Source organism: Sciurus carolinensis, chromosome 12, assembly GCF_902686445.1.
Source record: "Sciurus carolinensis chromosome 12, mSciCar1.2, whole genome shotgun sequence".
Taxonomy (NCBI): domain Eukaryota; kingdom Metazoa; phylum Chordata; class Mammalia; order Rodentia; family Sciuridae; genus Sciurus; species Sciurus carolinensis.
Window position 1 is genome coordinate 105552065 of NC_062224.1, and position 18269 is coordinate 105570333.

Consider the following 18269-nt stretch of genomic DNA (forward strand, 5'->3'; position numbering starts at 1 on the left):
AAAAACCTGGATAAACTAGAAAATCATGGTTGTTCCATTTCTTTCTCTTTTTTTGGTTCCCCAAGGTTGCTTAATCTCTGAGCTACATCCCCAGCTCTATTTTATACTTTATTTAGAGACAGGGTCTCCCTAAGTTGCTTAGGGCCTCACTAAATTGCTAAGGCTGACTTTCAACTAGATCCTCCCCGACTTCCAAAGCTGCTGTTGTGCTTCTGCGCCTGGCTGGTTGTTCCACTTCTAACCAATGTACTTGAGAATGGCTCCAATTCTCTGGTCTTTGTTTCTCCTAGCCAAAGTCCTAAAATTGTTTGAGTGTAAAGAAAAAGTGAACTAAAGAAAAAGTTTGTAAAATCATTAAGTTTATATCACATAAGAGTACAAACCAAGAAAGTAAGTTTATTTAAATTACTAAAATAGCTTTTAAATTCATTTACACATCAGCTGCTTCAAATATTTCCTGAAAGATATAAGTAACATATTACTTTAAAATTACCAGGGTCAGTGAAACATTTAATAAAAACATTTCTCCATATAATATGTATGTATAAAATAAGCCTTTTCAAAAACTCCTGTTTTCTAATCCTCTATAAATCAGATGATCTAACTTTGGATAGTTAGGAACAAATTACCATAAAGGGTATAAATTTCTGAATACTGATAGTCCTAAGAGAAATTAGACCACTCTCTGCTACCAATTGTGAGTTGTGAGACCCTCAAAGGGTAAATGAAGAAGTCAATGACTGCCTTGAGTACTCTAAAAACAATCTTTCATTTAAAGGCCCGTGTTTCATTTAAAACATATGTGGGTCCAAAATTAAGATTTTATAAAAACCAAAGCAGTTGACAGGTGAGAAAGCTCAATTTAGATGCCAAGTTACATCTAAAATTCTACAGAAATACATCTAACATTCTTCACATGTGGTAAAGTTCACTATCTTTTTGGCTTGAGGCACTCAATAAAATTTATCACGTGCATAGTAAATCTTTAGATTTGTGATAGAGTGTCACTAAAGGACTGAGACTGTAACAAATGGGCGAGCAGAAAATTAAATCCTTCTTCAATAGCCCAGGATGGCTGGTTAACAAACTGTGTGCCAATTTCCAAAACCGTATTGCTTATTTCAAAAAACCCCAAACTTCTGGTTATGTCCAAAATAAACTGCTCTGAATTTACATGCCCTTAAGAGTCAAACGAGCAAATATATTAAACCTGATATTCAGGCTTTAAAAATCCTTGGGAGAACCAAGAATTTCTTTAAGGAAGGAAGTGGGAAGAAAGAAACAAAACACATCTCAGCAGGTCTCGCCGGGGTCACAGTTCAGATGTCTGAATAACTACAGCTTGGTGACTTAACATTTCATCTTAAAGACTTTTTCCCTTCTATTGCATTCTCCATTCCACAATTCCTCTCTTCCCCACCCTCCAAAAACAAAGGAAAAAAAAAATCTAAACATGCACCAGATGACCTCTCATGACTTCCCATTACTTTTGTTCCTGCAAGCAGAAGCCTACTGGGAACTCACACCTCTATGGCATAAAAGGAAACATAACGGGAAAGTTCATGGTTACAATCAGAGAGCTGCCTTGCTAATAACAAACTGTGAGAAATCTAAGTTAAAAAGCAGGGGCTGTTCATAGGAAAGGAGCCTAACTCCTGTCACTGTAACACCGCAGCAATAAAGACTCAGTCCAGAATCAAAACAGATCCTCTATAGGACTGCATATAATTTACTCTCCTAAATACCCTTAACATAGCTCTCAACAGAAACAGAGAAATGATTCTCTCAAGTCACAGATAATTAGATTGAATAAATGATTTAGATGTTCCATGAACTTCCTGTTCTTTCAAAAAGTGCTCTGAATTTTATCTCTGGATACAAAGTCTGAAAAATTCTCAGAACTTGAGACATGATTTTCTTCTTTCACCCCTTATAAGCAGATGCCCCTTTTCAGGGCATCTTCCGGTTGCACAGGCAGGACTAAGTGAGAAATTCGGCTCCAGAGCCCATTCAGTTTGTCTGGGTCCATGTGATTGTAGGAGCTGGGTGTGTTAGAGTTGGTGAACTTGACTTTGAGGAAATCTCTCACTTTTTCTTCAACTTCCTTTAGGCCTAGACTGGTTCCAAGTGTCTCCTCTTCCAACAAGACAGTCAGAACTAAGGCTACATCTTTGAAGGCTGCATTTTCATGGTCACAATATTTATAGAAGATCAAAGCAGAGCTTGCAGGCAGCGACTCGAAGCGGTGCACCACTGCCGCATTCTGGCCATTTCTGAATCCGTTGCTCAGCTGCTGATCTACCTCTAGTTTGACAGCATCACTGTCTTGAGCAGCTTTGCCTGTCCCATCAATCCGGATGGCACGAACACTACGAAAGGAAGAATAGGCATCGGCAATTTGTTCGCTCAGACACTTAAGCGCTTCTTCGGCATCTCGGGCAGCAGTGAGCAGCAAGATAGCAGGCGAATTCCGAGGATGGGAGCTATTAAGATGTTTTTCCAGGAACATCTGGCTCCTTTTCCACAGCTTCTCATCTTGACCTTGGTACTTAGTCATAAGTTGCTGCATCTGGTTTTGGAACTCTTGAACAGCAGCGGTGTCCACCTCAGGAGTATGAAGGAACCAAAATGTCCCCAAGGCAAGAATAGTTATCAGACAAAGCGGCCACCAGCCCCATTTCCTCTTGACAAAGGATTCATTTTGGAGTTGTTCAGTTACTTCTGCTGGAAAAATAGAAATGACACATATATCATTTTCTTAGATTGAGAGCTGACTTTTAAAATCAATATTAATCTTTATAAATGTTAGGCAAAAGAGGGAGGACTTTAAAGAAGGGAGCTGATTTTATTTCTTGAAGGAGCAAAATAATTTATCACATTTTCAAGAAAATCTCGCACCCAAGCCTTGAATTCATGTGTACAAACATGCATATATCTCTTCAATGTAAAATAACAAGGAGTCTGAGGAAAAAGGAGAATTTAAATGTATGAAATGGCATAAACAAGTCAGAAATAATGCCATTTACAAAGAAAACCTATTATTACCACTGCTAATAGTTGGGAGATAAATAATATTAAAAGATACCTTATATTTTTTATTTATAAACCCATAGTTAACATGGCTATTATCTAAGGTAGAATATACCTGAAGAATATAAAGGGATGCAAGGTAAGTGAACATCTTACACATATGGGACACAGTTACCTGTCCCTTTAGGCTGACTGTGCTGATGCTTATGTTTTTGTGAAACACAAGTCAACACTGGTAAAAAATTTAGTTCTGAATTTCATCCCAAATCATTAATAATAGTTATATCAATTTACATTTTTATAGCACTTTTCAGTTTAAAAGTGTTTCCTCATATACCACATTTCATTTAATCAGTTAATAAAGATAGTAGTAGTAATACTTTTATATCTTTTACTGATTGCTTTAGCCTAATAATTGTACTAGGACCTTTAAGAGTAGCAGCTCTCAAAGCATGGTCTGTGGGGTATCTCTAGACCCTATTTAGTGGGGATGTCCATGAAGTTAACAGTAAGATGTTTTTTGACTTATTCCATTGTGTTGACATTTGCACTGATGGTGCAAAAGTAATGGTGGCAAAAATTTCTGATGCCTTAGCATGAATCACAGGGCAGTGGCAAACTGTACTAGGAGAGTCACTATTTTTCACTGCTCTGCATTCAAGGTTTAAAAAAAAAAAAAAACGAACGCCAGTTTTACTTAAGATTGTCCTTCGTGAAACAGCTAAAATTAGCTTGGGCTGGGGGTGTAGGTCAGTGGAAGAGCAGGTGTGAGGCACTGGGTTTAATACCCAGAAGCACAAAAAACGAAAGGCCCTCGACTCTTGAGTACATGTCTTTTCGATACTCTGGGTGAAAAGATGGGAAGTAGACACAATGCACTCTGAGGCACAGCACACTAGCACAGTTGTCTTAAGGAAATGAACTTTGTGCAACCAAGTTGCAAGCTGGATCAGCATTTTTTTCATGGAATACCATTTTCACATGCAAGAACAAGGAACAAATTATGATTAGTCAGACTTATTTATCCAGCAGTCATTTTCTGGAAGATGAAGGAAGCAAGTCTGTTACTTTTAGGAAACAAAATGGCAATATTTTTGACAACTGTAATATTCAAGCTTTCAAGTGAAAATAAGGAGTTTAGAAATATCGTATCTACCACCATGAGCTTGATAGCCTCCAATACTTGAACACTTTGCCTTGAGATTGGTAGTGGTATTTGAAAATGTGATTGTTTTGTACTGTATGACAACATTTGGATAATTTGCATATCTTAGTGAACCCATATTTTCTAAATGATCAGTGCATCAACATTCCAATCAAACTACAAAAAAGACCAATGATATTTTTTTTTAATTTAGTTGTAGATGGACAGAATGCCTTTGTTTATTTTTATGTAGTGCTAAGGATCAAACCCATGCTAGGCAAGTGCTCTGCCACTGAGCTACAGCCCCAGCCCCAAGACCAATGAATTTTAATATAATAGAGTACAAAGGATCATTAATATGGTTTCAATCATATTTCAAATAATACTTAAGAAACTACCACTTCTTAAATTTTGAAGAATATCTAAAAAGAGTGTCCACAATTATCTGAAAAGGCTATCAAAATTCATATCTACAGTATTTCTACAGATACTTCAATTGAAACAACATAGATTGAATGCAGAAGCAGATGTGAGAAACCAACTACATGTTAAGATAAGCATTAAAGAGGACTGGGGATATAGCTCAGTTGGTAGAGTGCTTGCCTTGCAAGCACAAGGCCCTGGGTTCAATCCCCAGCACCGCAAAAAAAAAAAAAAAAGCATTAAAGAGATTAGAAAAAATTCAAAGCAATCTGTCATTCTTTTTACTAAATTATTTAAAAATAAATAGAGATATTAAAAAGTTTTCAACTTTAATTTCTAGGTAAATATACACAAAATACAAAAGCTTTATTATATGTTACATATAATAAATATTTATTTTTATATGTCAGGCTATGTGCTGTCTTTCTGCTGACTCAGCATGGTTCGCTCAGTTAACCAGTTAATGGTATTAGAGGCTTTACTTATTAACATTTATTTGGGATCTTATGGATGATAAAGTGAAGGGGATAACTAGATGTTGTTTCATATAATTTGTCCATACGGTTTTCCTTGTAAAATTCATACTTTTTCCTTTGAAGTGCTTCATATCTGATTCTTCAAATAGCAAGAAATTACAATGCTGTTAAAAACATTTCTTAACAATATGGACTACCAATTTTAGAGATTCAATAAAAACTGAACAAACTTACGTTGGCTAGAGGTTGATGGAGACTGGTTTCCAAGCTCTGATTTCTGAATGCTGTCATCTAATGATAGGAGTAATTAAAAAAGACTATCAATTTATGTTTCATAATTTGAGCATTTATTTCTCATAGAGAAGGAAGATAAAAATTCCAAGAGAAAAGGCAGAGATCAACCAGGAGCAGAAGAAAAAGCAAGACATTTAAATTCCCATTACACTGAAAGCTTCTAGAGACAAGAATTGTATTTTCCATAGTTATTTACAGCATGTAGTGATGCAGCACAAAGCACACACTTGATATTTGTTATGAGCAAAAGACCCATAATTAATTTAACAGGATTGGTAAAATTCTGAGACAAAGTTAAGAGGACAAAGAAAATAAGCATGCCATAACAAAAGTAATATTATACCATCTGGAAAATGGCCATATATTGAACTCTTGCCTGGTGAAGATGCTGTAAAGGAGGGGAGGAAAAAATGTGGACTATGGATTACTAGACTATCTGGATACACCGTTTCAATTTTAGAAAACTCAATCTTAAAATCTTCACTACATTCTACCTCAAACTGATTCAAATATTTCCTCTGGGCTTCTGACCACTTCAAATAAACAATATATTTAAAAAAACTTTTCATCATTTCTGTTAATAGACAAATAATTCTGTTTTAAGTTTGTGGGTTAAACACCAGAGTTCAAAAACAATTTTCTCATAAATCCAACAAATCTCTACTTCTCCCATTGTTTCAGAAGATACATTTAAAACTCCCCTAACTTTTCCCTTTTCTCCTTCATTTTTCTTAACATAGCAGCAGAGTCTAACATCTGAGAGAAGAAATAGAAGGAAAGGGCCGGGGTTGGGAAGATGGACAAGCTGAGTTGTCTCACTGGCCTGACCTACATTTTAGTATTGCCTATCTATCACTTACCTGGAGTTTTACAACTTTTGTACATATAAATGATTTTCCTCGTGTTTATCAACAGTTTTCCTTTGAGAAACATTGGACTAAACAGGAGTAAATTTAGCACTGCTAAGATTACAGAAATAACCTCATTTTTGATCATATGACAAAACATCTCAAATGACACAAAATGACATCAACCCTAACTCTAAGGCATATTGTTTTTCAATTACTAAATTAGCTTAAGAAACTTAATTATTTTAGAAGTTTCTAATTTAAGTCATCTAAGTCACAAGTGTATACTAAAACTCCAAATGCCAACCACACAAAAAAAATCCCAAACCCAATAGATATTTATGTCAAAAAGCTTACTATATGGTTGCAAAAATCAAATGAGAAAATATTTATGAAAATGAAGTGCTATTTTATTATGAATATTAATATGTACCATACATAGTATTTACGTAATTCACATAATACACAGTATAAGTAATATACACTGCTTAGGCAGAACATTGTCCTGTTTATTAAAATTATTAGAAACTGTTACAAAAATTCTGAAAGAAATCTTTTTAGAAGATAAAAATCAAGTTTTTCCAGTCTGAAAAGTATGGCAATAATCACTCTACAAAAGTCAAGAATAAAAGGAAAGAATTCTCCATTATTAATGATTTTCGCACATCATATTGTTAACAATAAGCATTAACAATTATGTGAATTACACTTTTAAAAATTGTTTATACCTATAAGTTCATTACAATTACCCAGCTTAAGCACTATTGTCTCTCAAGGCAAGAAAACTGAGGTTCACGAAATTTAAGTGACTACTCCACTTCAGCAATTAGTAGAAGAGCTAGGACTGAAATCCGAGAACTCTAACTCCAAAGATCCAAAGCTCTAGGCTCTTAAAACATCCAAATTTAAAAATGGCTTTTATTTTTCCCTCACCGAAGTAGGCAGAATGTGTAATAAAGAGAATGAGATATGAAAATTGGAATGTAATGCTAAGAAAAAAATTAAAAGTGGTCTTGAATTGAAGAGGAATCTATAAGGACCTTAGAAACTCACTGCAGTCTTCTATTTCCATTGACAATATTTTTTTCCTGTTCATTACTCTATCTTAATGTCTTCATGTGGTTAAAAGTCTGAAAATTCTGTTACAGGCGTATTTCTAGTATGTTACTTCTACCTAACTCTCAAAGCTCAATATAGTACTAGATATGGTAGGTGGTTACAAGTATTTACGCCATAAGAAATATAATAACTTAAGTCAAAGTCAGAAGGCAAACAGAATTCTACAAATTAGACATCTGTTTGGAAAGAAAAAGAATTCCTTGACTTCCAAAAGAAAGAACTAAGCTGGGTGTGGTAATTCCAGTGGCTCAGGAGGCAACTTAGCAAGGCACTCAGCAACTCAGCAAGACCCTGTCTCAAAATGAAATTAAATGAATATTAAATTAAATTAAATGAATATTAAAAAGGGTTGGGGAGATCCAAGATGGCTGACTAGAGGGAGGCTGTGTTCCTTGTCGCTTGGTAACTCCAGTTTCAAGCAGAGGATATCTGTTTCTTGGTGAGGCAGTTTTTGCTGCTTATCGATTCCCTGGTGTTTACCCCATGTGTCTGCTGTGATGACCTGCAGTCTGCCAACATATCGACGCCTTTTTTGAGTGCAGATTGCTCACTGTCAGGCACCTATCATCCGCCATTTGCTTGCCTCTGGCCGGTCCATCGCCTGCCTTACACCTATCCATCACCCAACGTTTGAGGTTCACCTCCCGATTGTCCGACAACAGTCAGCAAACTGATCGCCGACAGCCAGTGGAGCAACAGCTGCCTGCTGTTGCCTGGAAGTTCTCTGTCACAGTACCTGCAGCTTTGGTTACACGTGGCTGCTGCCATTTTGAGACAACAGCCAGGCCCCATAGGACCCCTGGCCGGACTGAATGAGCCCCGTCTCCAGGATCCCTCAGCCCGACCGATCACTCCCTGCCTCTGGGACCCTCACATCGACTGACTGCTCCCTGCCGCCAGGACCCCCAGACCAACTGACTGCGCCCTATCACCAGGACCCCACACCTACTGATTGCACCCGGCCTCCAGGATCCTACAACCACACCAAACACACCGGACCTCCAGGACCCCTGCCTGACCAACCACATCCCACCTCCAGGACCTCCAGCTGACCACGTCCACACCCTGAGCTGCAACTCCCCATTTGCCAACACATTTCGAAGCCAGAGCGGCCATCTTGGATAATCCTGGAAGCCTTAGCTCCGATCTTTAGGTGGGGCAAATCCCATCCTGAGACGCCTGCTGGAGGCTTGAAGCTCATTGTCAGGTACCTCTCATGCATCAAGCTACTGAAGACTGGGAGGTTTCATTACTATATGACTGTTATAGATTTTCTTTTTTCTCCTTATTGAAAAAATTTAAGTTTTTATTTCTTTACTTTTCTTGCTCTCTTTTCCTTTTGTTTACCGGTTCCCTCAGAGTCTCTCTTCTCCCTTTTTTGCATGCTAACATCCAATTTCTTTTGATTACACTCTCATCTTTTTATTATCTAGAACTTCTATATCTTTTCTTATCTCATTAACAGCCACATTCTACATCCCTCTGCATCCTCTTTGTCCTCCATTAGAAACTGCAGACCTTATTGCAAATCTGTTTTATTGAACATAATATTTTAACTCATTCTGTTCATTATGACAATTTTGTTATTGTCCTCATAGGGGCTGTTTGGTCTAGGATTGCATAGTGTCTGAATTGGGCACTGCTGATATTGATCTCCCCTTAAAGAAAGGGTTTTGGAAACCTATAGGGTCACTATAAGCCTATAGGAGGAAATCTGCAATACCCCAGATCTGCACTGCTAGAGGGGAAGATACATGAACAACATGAAAAAACAAGGGAAGAAAATGATTGAAACAAATCTAGATTCTATATTAATAGAATCCAATGACAGTATGTTAGAAGAAATGTCAGAAAAGGACTTCAGATTATACATGAATAAGATGATTCGCGAAGCAAAGGATGAGATGAGAGAGCAAATGCAGGCAATGAATGATAATACCAATAAGCTGAAAGAGCACCTGCAGGAAGCAAAAGATCATTTCAATAAAGAGATAGAGATTCTCAAAAAAAACCAAACGGAAATCCTTGAAATGAAGGAAACAATAAACCAAATAAAAAACTCAATGGAAAGCATCACCAAAAGACTAGACCACTTGGAAGACAGAACCTCAGACAATGAAGACAAAATATTTAATCTTGAAAATAAAGTTGCCCAAACAGAGAAGATGGTAAGAAATCATGAACACAACCTCCAAGAACTATGGGACATCATGAAAAAACCAAATTTAAGAATTATTGGGATTGAGGAAGGCACAGAGATACAAACCAAAGGAATGAACAACCTATTCAATGAAATAACATCAGAAAATTTCCCAGGCCTGAAGAATGAAACGGAAAATCAAATACAAGAGGCTTTCAGAACAAGAAATGCACAAAATCACAATAGATCCACACCAAGGCACATTATAATGAAAATGCCTAACATTAAAAATAAAGATAGGATTTTGAATGCCACGAGAGAAAAGCATCAGATTACATATAGGGGGAGACCAATACAGATAGCAGCCGACTTCTCAACCCAGACTCTAAAAGGTAGAAGGGCCTGGAACAACATATTTCAAGCTCTGAAAGAACATGGTTGCCAACCAAGAATCCTATACCCAGCAAAACTAACCTTCAGATTTGAAGATGAAATAAAATCCTTCCATGATAAACAACAGTTAAAAGAATTTACAAATAGAAAGCCTGCACTACAGAATGTTCTCAACAAAATATTCCATAGGAGGAAATGAAAAACAACAATGGAGGTCAGCAAAGGGAGGAACTACCTTAGAGAAAAACCACTCAAAGGAGAAACCAAGCCAACTTAAAAACCAAAAATAAGCCAAATGACTGGGAATACAAATCATATCTCAATAATAACCCTGAACCTTAATGGCCTAAACTCATCAATCAAAAGACACAGACTGCCAGAATGGATTAAAAAGAAAGACCCAACAATATGCTGCCTGCAAGAGACTCATCTCATAGAAAAAGACATCCACAGACTAAAGGTGAAAGGATGGGAAAAAACCTACCATGCACATGGACTCAGTAAAAAAGCGGGGGTTTCCATCCTTATTATCAGATAAAGTGGACTTCAAGCCAAAGTTAGTCAGAAGGGATAAAGAAGGACATTTCATACTGCTTAAGGGAACCATAAATCAGGAAGACATAACAATCGTAAATATTTATGCCCTAAACAATGGTGCATCCCTGTACATCAAAAAATCCTTCTCAATTTCAGGAATCACATAGACCACAGCACAATAATTCTGGGTGACTTTAATGCTGTCACCACTAGATAGATCTTCCGAACAAAGAAACCATAGAACTCAATAACACAATCAATAACCTAGACTTAATAGACATATATAGAATATTCCATCCATCAACGAGTGGATTCACTTTCTTCCCAGCAGCACATGGAACCTTCTCAAAAATAGACCATATGTTATGCCACAAAGCAGCCCTTAGGAAATGCAAAAAAATAAAGATACTGCCTTGTGTTCTATCAGATCATAATGGAATGAGAGTAGAAATCAATGACAAAATAAAAAACAGAAATTACTCCAACACCTGGAGACTAAATAAGATTCTATTGAATGAAACATGGGTAACAAAAAACATCAGGGAGGAGATTAAAAAATTCTTAGAGGTCAATGAGAATGACGATACAACATATCAAAATCTCTGGGACACTATGAAAGCGGTACTAAGAGGAAAATTCATTGCATGGAGCACATTCCAGAAAAGAATGAAAATTCAACAACTAAATGACCTAACATTACAGCTCAAAGCCCTAGAAAAAGAAGAACATAATAATAGCAAAAGGAGTAGAAGACAGGAAATAATTAAGATCAGAGCTGAAATCAATGAAATTGAAACAAAAGAAACAATTCAAAAAATTGACAAAACAAAAAGTTGGTTCTTTGAGAAAGTAAACAAAATAGACAAACCCTTAGCCACACTAACAAAGAGAAGGAGAGAGAAAACTCAAATTACTAAAATTTGTGATGAAAAAGGAAATATCACGACAGACATCACTGAGATACATAATTAGAAGCTACTTTGAAAATCTGTATTCCAACAAAATAGAATCTAGCGAAGACATTGACAAATTTCTAGAGACATATGCTCCTCCCAAACTGAACCAGGAGGACATACACAATTTAAACAGATCAATATCAAGCAATGAAATAGAAGAAGCCATTAAAAACCTACCATCCAAGAAAAGCCCGGACCAGATGGATTCTCAGTCGAGTTCTACAAGACCTTCAAAGAAGATCTCATTCCAATACTTCTCAAAGTATTCCAGGAAATAAAAAAAGAGGGTACCCTACCAAACTCATTCTATGAAGCTAATATCACCCTCATACCCAAACCAGGAAAAGACACATCAAGGAAAGAAAATTTTAGACCAATATCCTTGATGAATATAGATGCAAAGATCCTTAACAAAATATTGGCAAACCGTATCCAAAAGCATATTAAGAAAATCATGCACCATCATCAAGCAGGGTCCATCCCTGGAAGCAAGGATGGTTTAACATCCGTAAATCAAAAAACGTAATCCATCATGTCAATAGACTTAAGGATAAGAATCATATGGTTATTTCAATTGACGCAGAAAAAGCATTTGACAAAATACAACACCCCTTTCATGCTCAAAACACTAGAAAAAATTGGGATAGTAGAAACATACCTGAACATTGTAAAGGCTATTTATACTAAGCCCATGACCAACATCATTCTTAATGGAGAAAAACTGAAACCATTCCCTTTAAAAACGAGAACAAGACAGGGATGTCCTCTTTCACCACTTCTATTCAACATTGTCCTCGAAACTCTAGCCAGAGCAATTAGGCAGACCAAAGAAATTAAAGGGATATGAATAAGAAAAGAGGAACTTAAGCTGTCATTATTTGCTGATGACATGATTCTATATTTAGAGGATCCAAAAAACTCCTCCAGAAAACTTCTTGACCTCATCAATGAATTCAGCAAAACAGCAGGCTATAAAATCAACATGCATAAATCTAAAGCATTTTTATACGCAAGCGACAAAACAGCTGAAAGAGAAATGAGGAAAACAACTCCATTTCCAATAGCCTCAAAAAAAAAAAAAAAAAAAAAAAAAACTTGGGAATCAATCTAACCAAAGAGGTAAAAGAGCTCTACAATGAAAACTACAAAACATTGAAGAAAGAAATTGAGGAAGACCTTAGAAGATGAAAAGATCTTCCGCATTCTTGGATAAGCAGAATTAATATTGTCAAAATGGCCATACTACCTAAAGTGCTATGCAGATTCAATGCAATTCCAATTAAAATCCCAATGATGTGCCTTACAGAAATAGAGCAAGCAATCATGAAATTCATCTGGAAGAATAAGAAACCCAGAATAGCTAAAACAATCCTTAGCAGGAAGAATGAAGCATGGGGTATCACAATACCAGAACTTCAACTGTACTATACAAAGCAATAGTAACAAAAACGGCGTGGTATTGGCACCAAAATAGACAGGTAGATCAATGGTACAGAATAGAGGACACAGACACAAACTCAAATAAATACAAATTTCTCATACTAGACAAAGGTGCCAAAAATAAGCAATGGAGAAAAGATAGCCTCATCAACAAATGGTGCTGGGAAAACTGGAAATCCATATGCTATAGAATGAAACTAAACCCCTATCTCTCACCCTGCACAAAAATCAACTCACAATGGATCAAGGACCTCGAAATCAGACCAGAGACCTTGCGTCTTATAGAAGAAAAAGTAGGTCCAAATCTTCACCTTGTTGGTTTAGGATCAGACTTCCTTAACAGGACTCCCATAGCACAAGAAATAAAAGCAAGAATCAACAACTGGGATAGATTCAAACTAAATAGCCTTCTCTCAGCAAAGAAAACTATCAGCAATGTGAAGAGAGAGCCTACAGAGTGGGAGAATATCTTTGCCACTCATACTTCAGATAGAGCACTAATTTCCAGAATCTATAAAGAATTCAAAAAACTCTACATGAAGAATACAAATAACCCAATCAACAAATGGGCTAAGGATATGAACAGATGCTTCACAGAAGAAGATCTACAAGCAATCAACAAACATATGAAACAATGTTCACCATCTCTAGTAATAAGAGAAATGCAAATCAAAACTACACTAAGATTCCATCTCACCCCAATTAGAATGGTGACTATCAAGAATACAAGCAACAATAGGTGTTGGAGAGGATGTGGGGAAAAAGGTACACTCATACATTGCTGGTGGGGCTGCAAATTAGTGCAGCCACTCTGGAAAGCAGTGTGGATATTCCTTAGAAAACTTGGAATGGACCCACCATTTGACCCAGCTATCCCACTCCTTGGCCTATACCCAAAGGACTTAAAATCAGCATACTACAGAGATACAGCCACATCAATGTTCATAGCTGCTCAATTCACAATAGCCAGATTGTGGAACCAACCTAGATGTCCTTCAATTGATGAATGGATAAAGAAATTGTGGTATATATACACAATGGAATATTACTCAGCTATAAAGAATAATAAAATTATGGCATTTGCAGGCAAATGGATGAAATTGGAGAACATCATGCTAAGTGAGATAAGCCAATCTCAAAAATCCAAAAGGCGAATGATCTCACTGATAAGCGGATGATGACACATAATGTGGGGTGGGAGGGGGGCAAGAATGGAGGAAGGAGGGACTGTATAGAGGGAAAAGAGGGGTGGAAGGGAGGAAAAAATAACAGAATGAATCAAACATCATTACCCTATGTAAATGTATGATTACGCAAATGGTATGCTGTTACTCCATGTACAAACAGAAACAACATGTATCCCATTTGTTTACAATAAAAATAAATTTAAAAAAAAAGGGCTGGGGATGCGGCTCAGTGGTTAAGCACCCCTGGGTTCAATCCTCAGTACCAAAAAAACAAAAAAAAAAAGGAAAAAAAAACCCAAAAACTAAGAAATCATACAAGAAGCCCCTGAATTTCTCTTAGTATAGGTCCTAAAACTTATGCATTTTCACCTTCAAGATTATCTCCAAGGTCTCCAAATTTAATTTTCATTTTTAATTCTGGTTATAAACATAATTCTAATAAGATAAATAGTCAATATTTGGTTTCTGAACTATACTAGCTCAGGAAGAACAAATTATAAGAGGAAGTAATCTTCTAATAGTAGGCATGCATAACGATTAAAAAACAACAGCCACAAGAAGGCAGGGCAAAAGTCTACTTCAGCTTGAGACAGCTGGAGAACTCACGTGGAGCAAAACTTCACAGCTGAGAAAAAATGAATTGTGATCATTACTATTTTACTAATGGAAAGACAAAGCTGAGAGGTTACTTAGTCTAATTACAGTTAACCATTCCAGGAGCAAGAGATATAGGATGGGGGAAGTCAGGCAATACCTGGAAGCCTTCAGACCTACTGTGGTTAGAAGAGGAAAAAGGGGAGAGAAGACGAAGCATGGGTGGATTTTTTTAATACAGTCAAAGTTTAATGTGGACACATTTCTACAGAAATTATGATAGGTAATGAGTTGGAAGTATTATCATTCTATCAAGTCATAAGTATTTCTTAAATTCTGTCACATTTAATCCATCCTAAATTTGAACATGAAAATAGAATTTATGGATTTCAGCCCTTTATATGTAAAATAATGGGTATACAAACAAGTGGTTACTTTTACAAAGTCTCCTAAAAACAAAAAGTAGTGTTGAGTATGATTCTGTTATTGTATACATTGTACTGATGTTAGAATTGACAGCTTGTCAAGTCTATATCTACCATCCACTGGTTTTTATCATACCACTACCTATATTCTTTTCTTTTTGTCACATTTTTTTTATTGTGGGGAAACAGTATAGTTGTACATAATGAATAATGGGATTTGTTGTTACTTATCTGTACATGCACTAGAAATAACAATATAATTTGGTCAATATCATTCCCCAGCATGTCCCCCACTGTCTACATTCTATACCATCTCATCTGATGCCAGTCCAAGCAAATGGAAATTACTAAACTAGTAATCATAGCCATCCTTTATTAGTGAACTCACAAACACCCCAAATGCTGATTTGAAGAACTAAATATTTTCGTATGTTATATAATCAAGAAAAACATAGCAAATAATAGAAATTTATCTACTTACTTTGCATCCTAGTCCTCATTCTTACATTTTGTTCAATACATTCCTGAGGGTTTTTTTGATATCCGGAGCCTGAAGCAAATATATATATCACAATATCATTTCACATACTTAGAAAGTCTATATCACAGTGCAGTGGTATATAATATATCTATCAGAAAGGAAAAACAAAGTAGGGAGGAAAACAATGGAAGTAACAGTTTCTTATTTAAAATATAATCTCAAAGGATCGTTATTAGTAAAGATGACTACTTGTCATAGCAAAATATGTAGCAAATAAATATATTATCATCTAAGAGACAAAAACTAGGTACAAATGTTTTGCTCTGGTCTATCTGAATTACTGAGTTTCAAAAGTACTTCACTGTTATTTAAGAAGAAAAGATAACAATTTACTCTTGGAAATAAATATGCTTATAGTAAAATAGCCCTGAATACATTTCCACATCACAGAGTAATTCTCACCTGTAGTACCAATGCATCATGGTGGATTAAAAAAGCAAGGAGGATGGAATGACTTCAGTCATATTACAACTTTTCATTGATGGAATAAGGCAGGGTTAGAACTGACTGAAAAGAGAGCAGACTACCAACCACTTACTCTGCACTGAAGGCTGCTTTTCATGAACTGTGAAGTCTTGACCTAAAACAGAAAATAGGAATAGGGTTACAGAACACTTGGAGATAAAAACAAAAAAGATATCACACAGTTTGCTTGTTTACCATGGATATTACACACAAAGCAAACCAAACCTTTTTATCAGTACTCTCACACATATACAATAAATGCACTTACCTGGCCTTTGTGAGGGCCTGGGTACATCCCTATACTGCTGCTCCCCACCAAGAGCTAAAAGTATACAGTGCTTACCAGGTTTCAAGTATAATTTTTTAAATTATTTTTTTAGTTGTACATGAACATAATACCTTTATTTTATTTATCTATTTCTATGTGGTGCTGAAGATCAAACCCAGCGCCTCACACATATTAGGCAAGTGCTCTATCGCTGAGCTACAGCCCCAGGCTCTCGAGTATAATTTTACTTAATTCTTACCCTTCATGTGGTAGGTCCTATTACTTTATGTGGTAGGTGCTATTATCCATTTTATGAATAAGGGAAAACAAATTAATAATTTCCCCAAGATTATATCCTAAAAGGAATGAGATCTAGATACAAATCCAGGTAGTTCAGAACTATATGTCATGTCATATAGAACACCATTATAAAGTTAGCTTGGAAGTAAAAGAAGCTACTTCAAGGTTTTTTTTTTGGGGGGGGGGCAGTCAGAAATTAAACCTAGGGCTTTGTGCATGTAAAGCAAGCACTCTACCAACTAAGCTATTCCCCAGCCCTACTTCAAGTTTGATGGATGACTGTAAAAAGACGCAAGAGGATAATTAGAAAATAACATTATAACAAAGTAAATTTTAAAATCTGCTCTCTGCTAGAAGAAATGCATTACTTCTGTCCATGGATAATGTATACAAATATCAATGTCAATTTATTTTCAACTTTACTTTTTCTGAATGCAGTTGGGGAGGCTAAGGCAGGATTGCACGTTCAAAGCCTGCCTTAGCAACTTAGTGAGGCCCTAAGCAACTCAGCGAGCTGTCTCAAAAAAAGGGCAGAGGATGTGGCTTAGTGGTTAAGCACCCCTAGATTTAATCCCCAGTGGAAAAAAAAAAAAGAAATTCTATGAACCCAATGATTATAAAACCGATTTCCAACAATATTTTCTTTAAAAGTAGTCTCATTTTTAAAAAGAGGGTCTGAAAGAAAAAAGTTCTTAAAGATTTTATATTCAAGGATATTTTCATTTAAATAATAAGTTACTCAAATTCTGGGACTTCATTTAAAACTGGAAAAAGAAAACAGTATTTCACTTAACCTAAGAAACACATATCCAACTGCAGATAAACTGTAAAATACAGAAAATAATAAAGTAAAAGAAAAATGTCAGGCTGGTTGTGCAGCTCAGTGGTTGAGCACTTGCTTAGTACATGCAAGGCCCTGGGTTCAGTTCCCAGTAGCACCAAATCTGCCCCTAAAACATCACCAATGTTCTTGTCATCCTGAACAGATCATTGTTACCATTTTAGTATATTACTTTCCAAACTTTTTGTCATATTTTCTCAACAACAGATCGTAAAAACTGTCATAATTATAGGACTCAAAGTATTGCAACAAAATAAAAGTAATTGATACATTTATATTATTTATATTCCACAAATCCCAGAAAGCAGTAGGGATTTTATTTTCCCCCTTATTTTTGTTTCTTTTTAAAATTCAAATTCATTTTTTAAAAATTACTTTATTGTAAACAAATGGGATACATGTTGTTTCTCTGTTTGTACATGGAGTAAAGGCATACCATTTGTGTAATCATAAATTTACATAGAGTAATGCTGTTTGATTCATTTTGTTATTTTTTTCCCTTCCCCCCACCCCTCCCACCCCTCTTTTCCCTCTATACAGTCCTTCCTTCCTCCATTCTTGCCCCCCTCCCTAACCCTAACTCTAACCCTAACACTAACCCCTCCCACCCCCCATTATGTGTCATCATCCACTTATTAGCGATATCATTCGTCCTTTGGTTTTTTGAGATTGGCTTATCTCACTTAGCATGATATTCTCCAGTTTCATCCATTTGCCTGCAAATGCCATAATTTTATCATTCTTTATGGCTGAGTAATATTCCATTGTATATATATATACCACAGTTTCTTTATCCATTCATCAACTGAAGGACATCTAGGTTGGTTCCACAATCTGGCTATTGTGAA

General features: G+C 36.1%; 1 protein-coding gene across 10 annotated transcripts in view; it reads right to left on the minus strand.

The window, feature by feature from the left end:
* Window positions 1-376: 376 nt before the first annotated feature.
* Tor1aip1 (torsin 1A interacting protein 1) overlaps window positions 377-18269 on the minus strand; it is a 36742-nt gene continuing 18849 nt past the window's right edge. For 5 of the 10 annotated variants that reach the window (XM_047520752.1, XM_047520751.1, XM_047520745.1 and 2 more), the window contains 5 exons: window positions 16086-16127; window positions 15488-15556; window positions 5711-5755; window positions 5308-5364; window positions 377-2724 (listed from right to left, as the gene is read on the minus strand). In XM_047520752.1, coding sequence (XP_047376708.1) covers window positions 1931-2724; window positions 5308-5364; window positions 5711-5755; window positions 15488-15556; window positions 16086-16127 — 1007 coding nt within the window. In that variant the 3' untranslated portion in view covers window positions 377-1930. The remainder of the gene's footprint in view (window positions 2725-5307; window positions 5365-5710; window positions 5756-15487; window positions 15557-16085; window positions 16128-18269) is intronic. The other 5 variants (XM_047520747.1, XM_047520743.1, XM_047520750.1 and 2 more) reach the window with 3 other exon arrangements.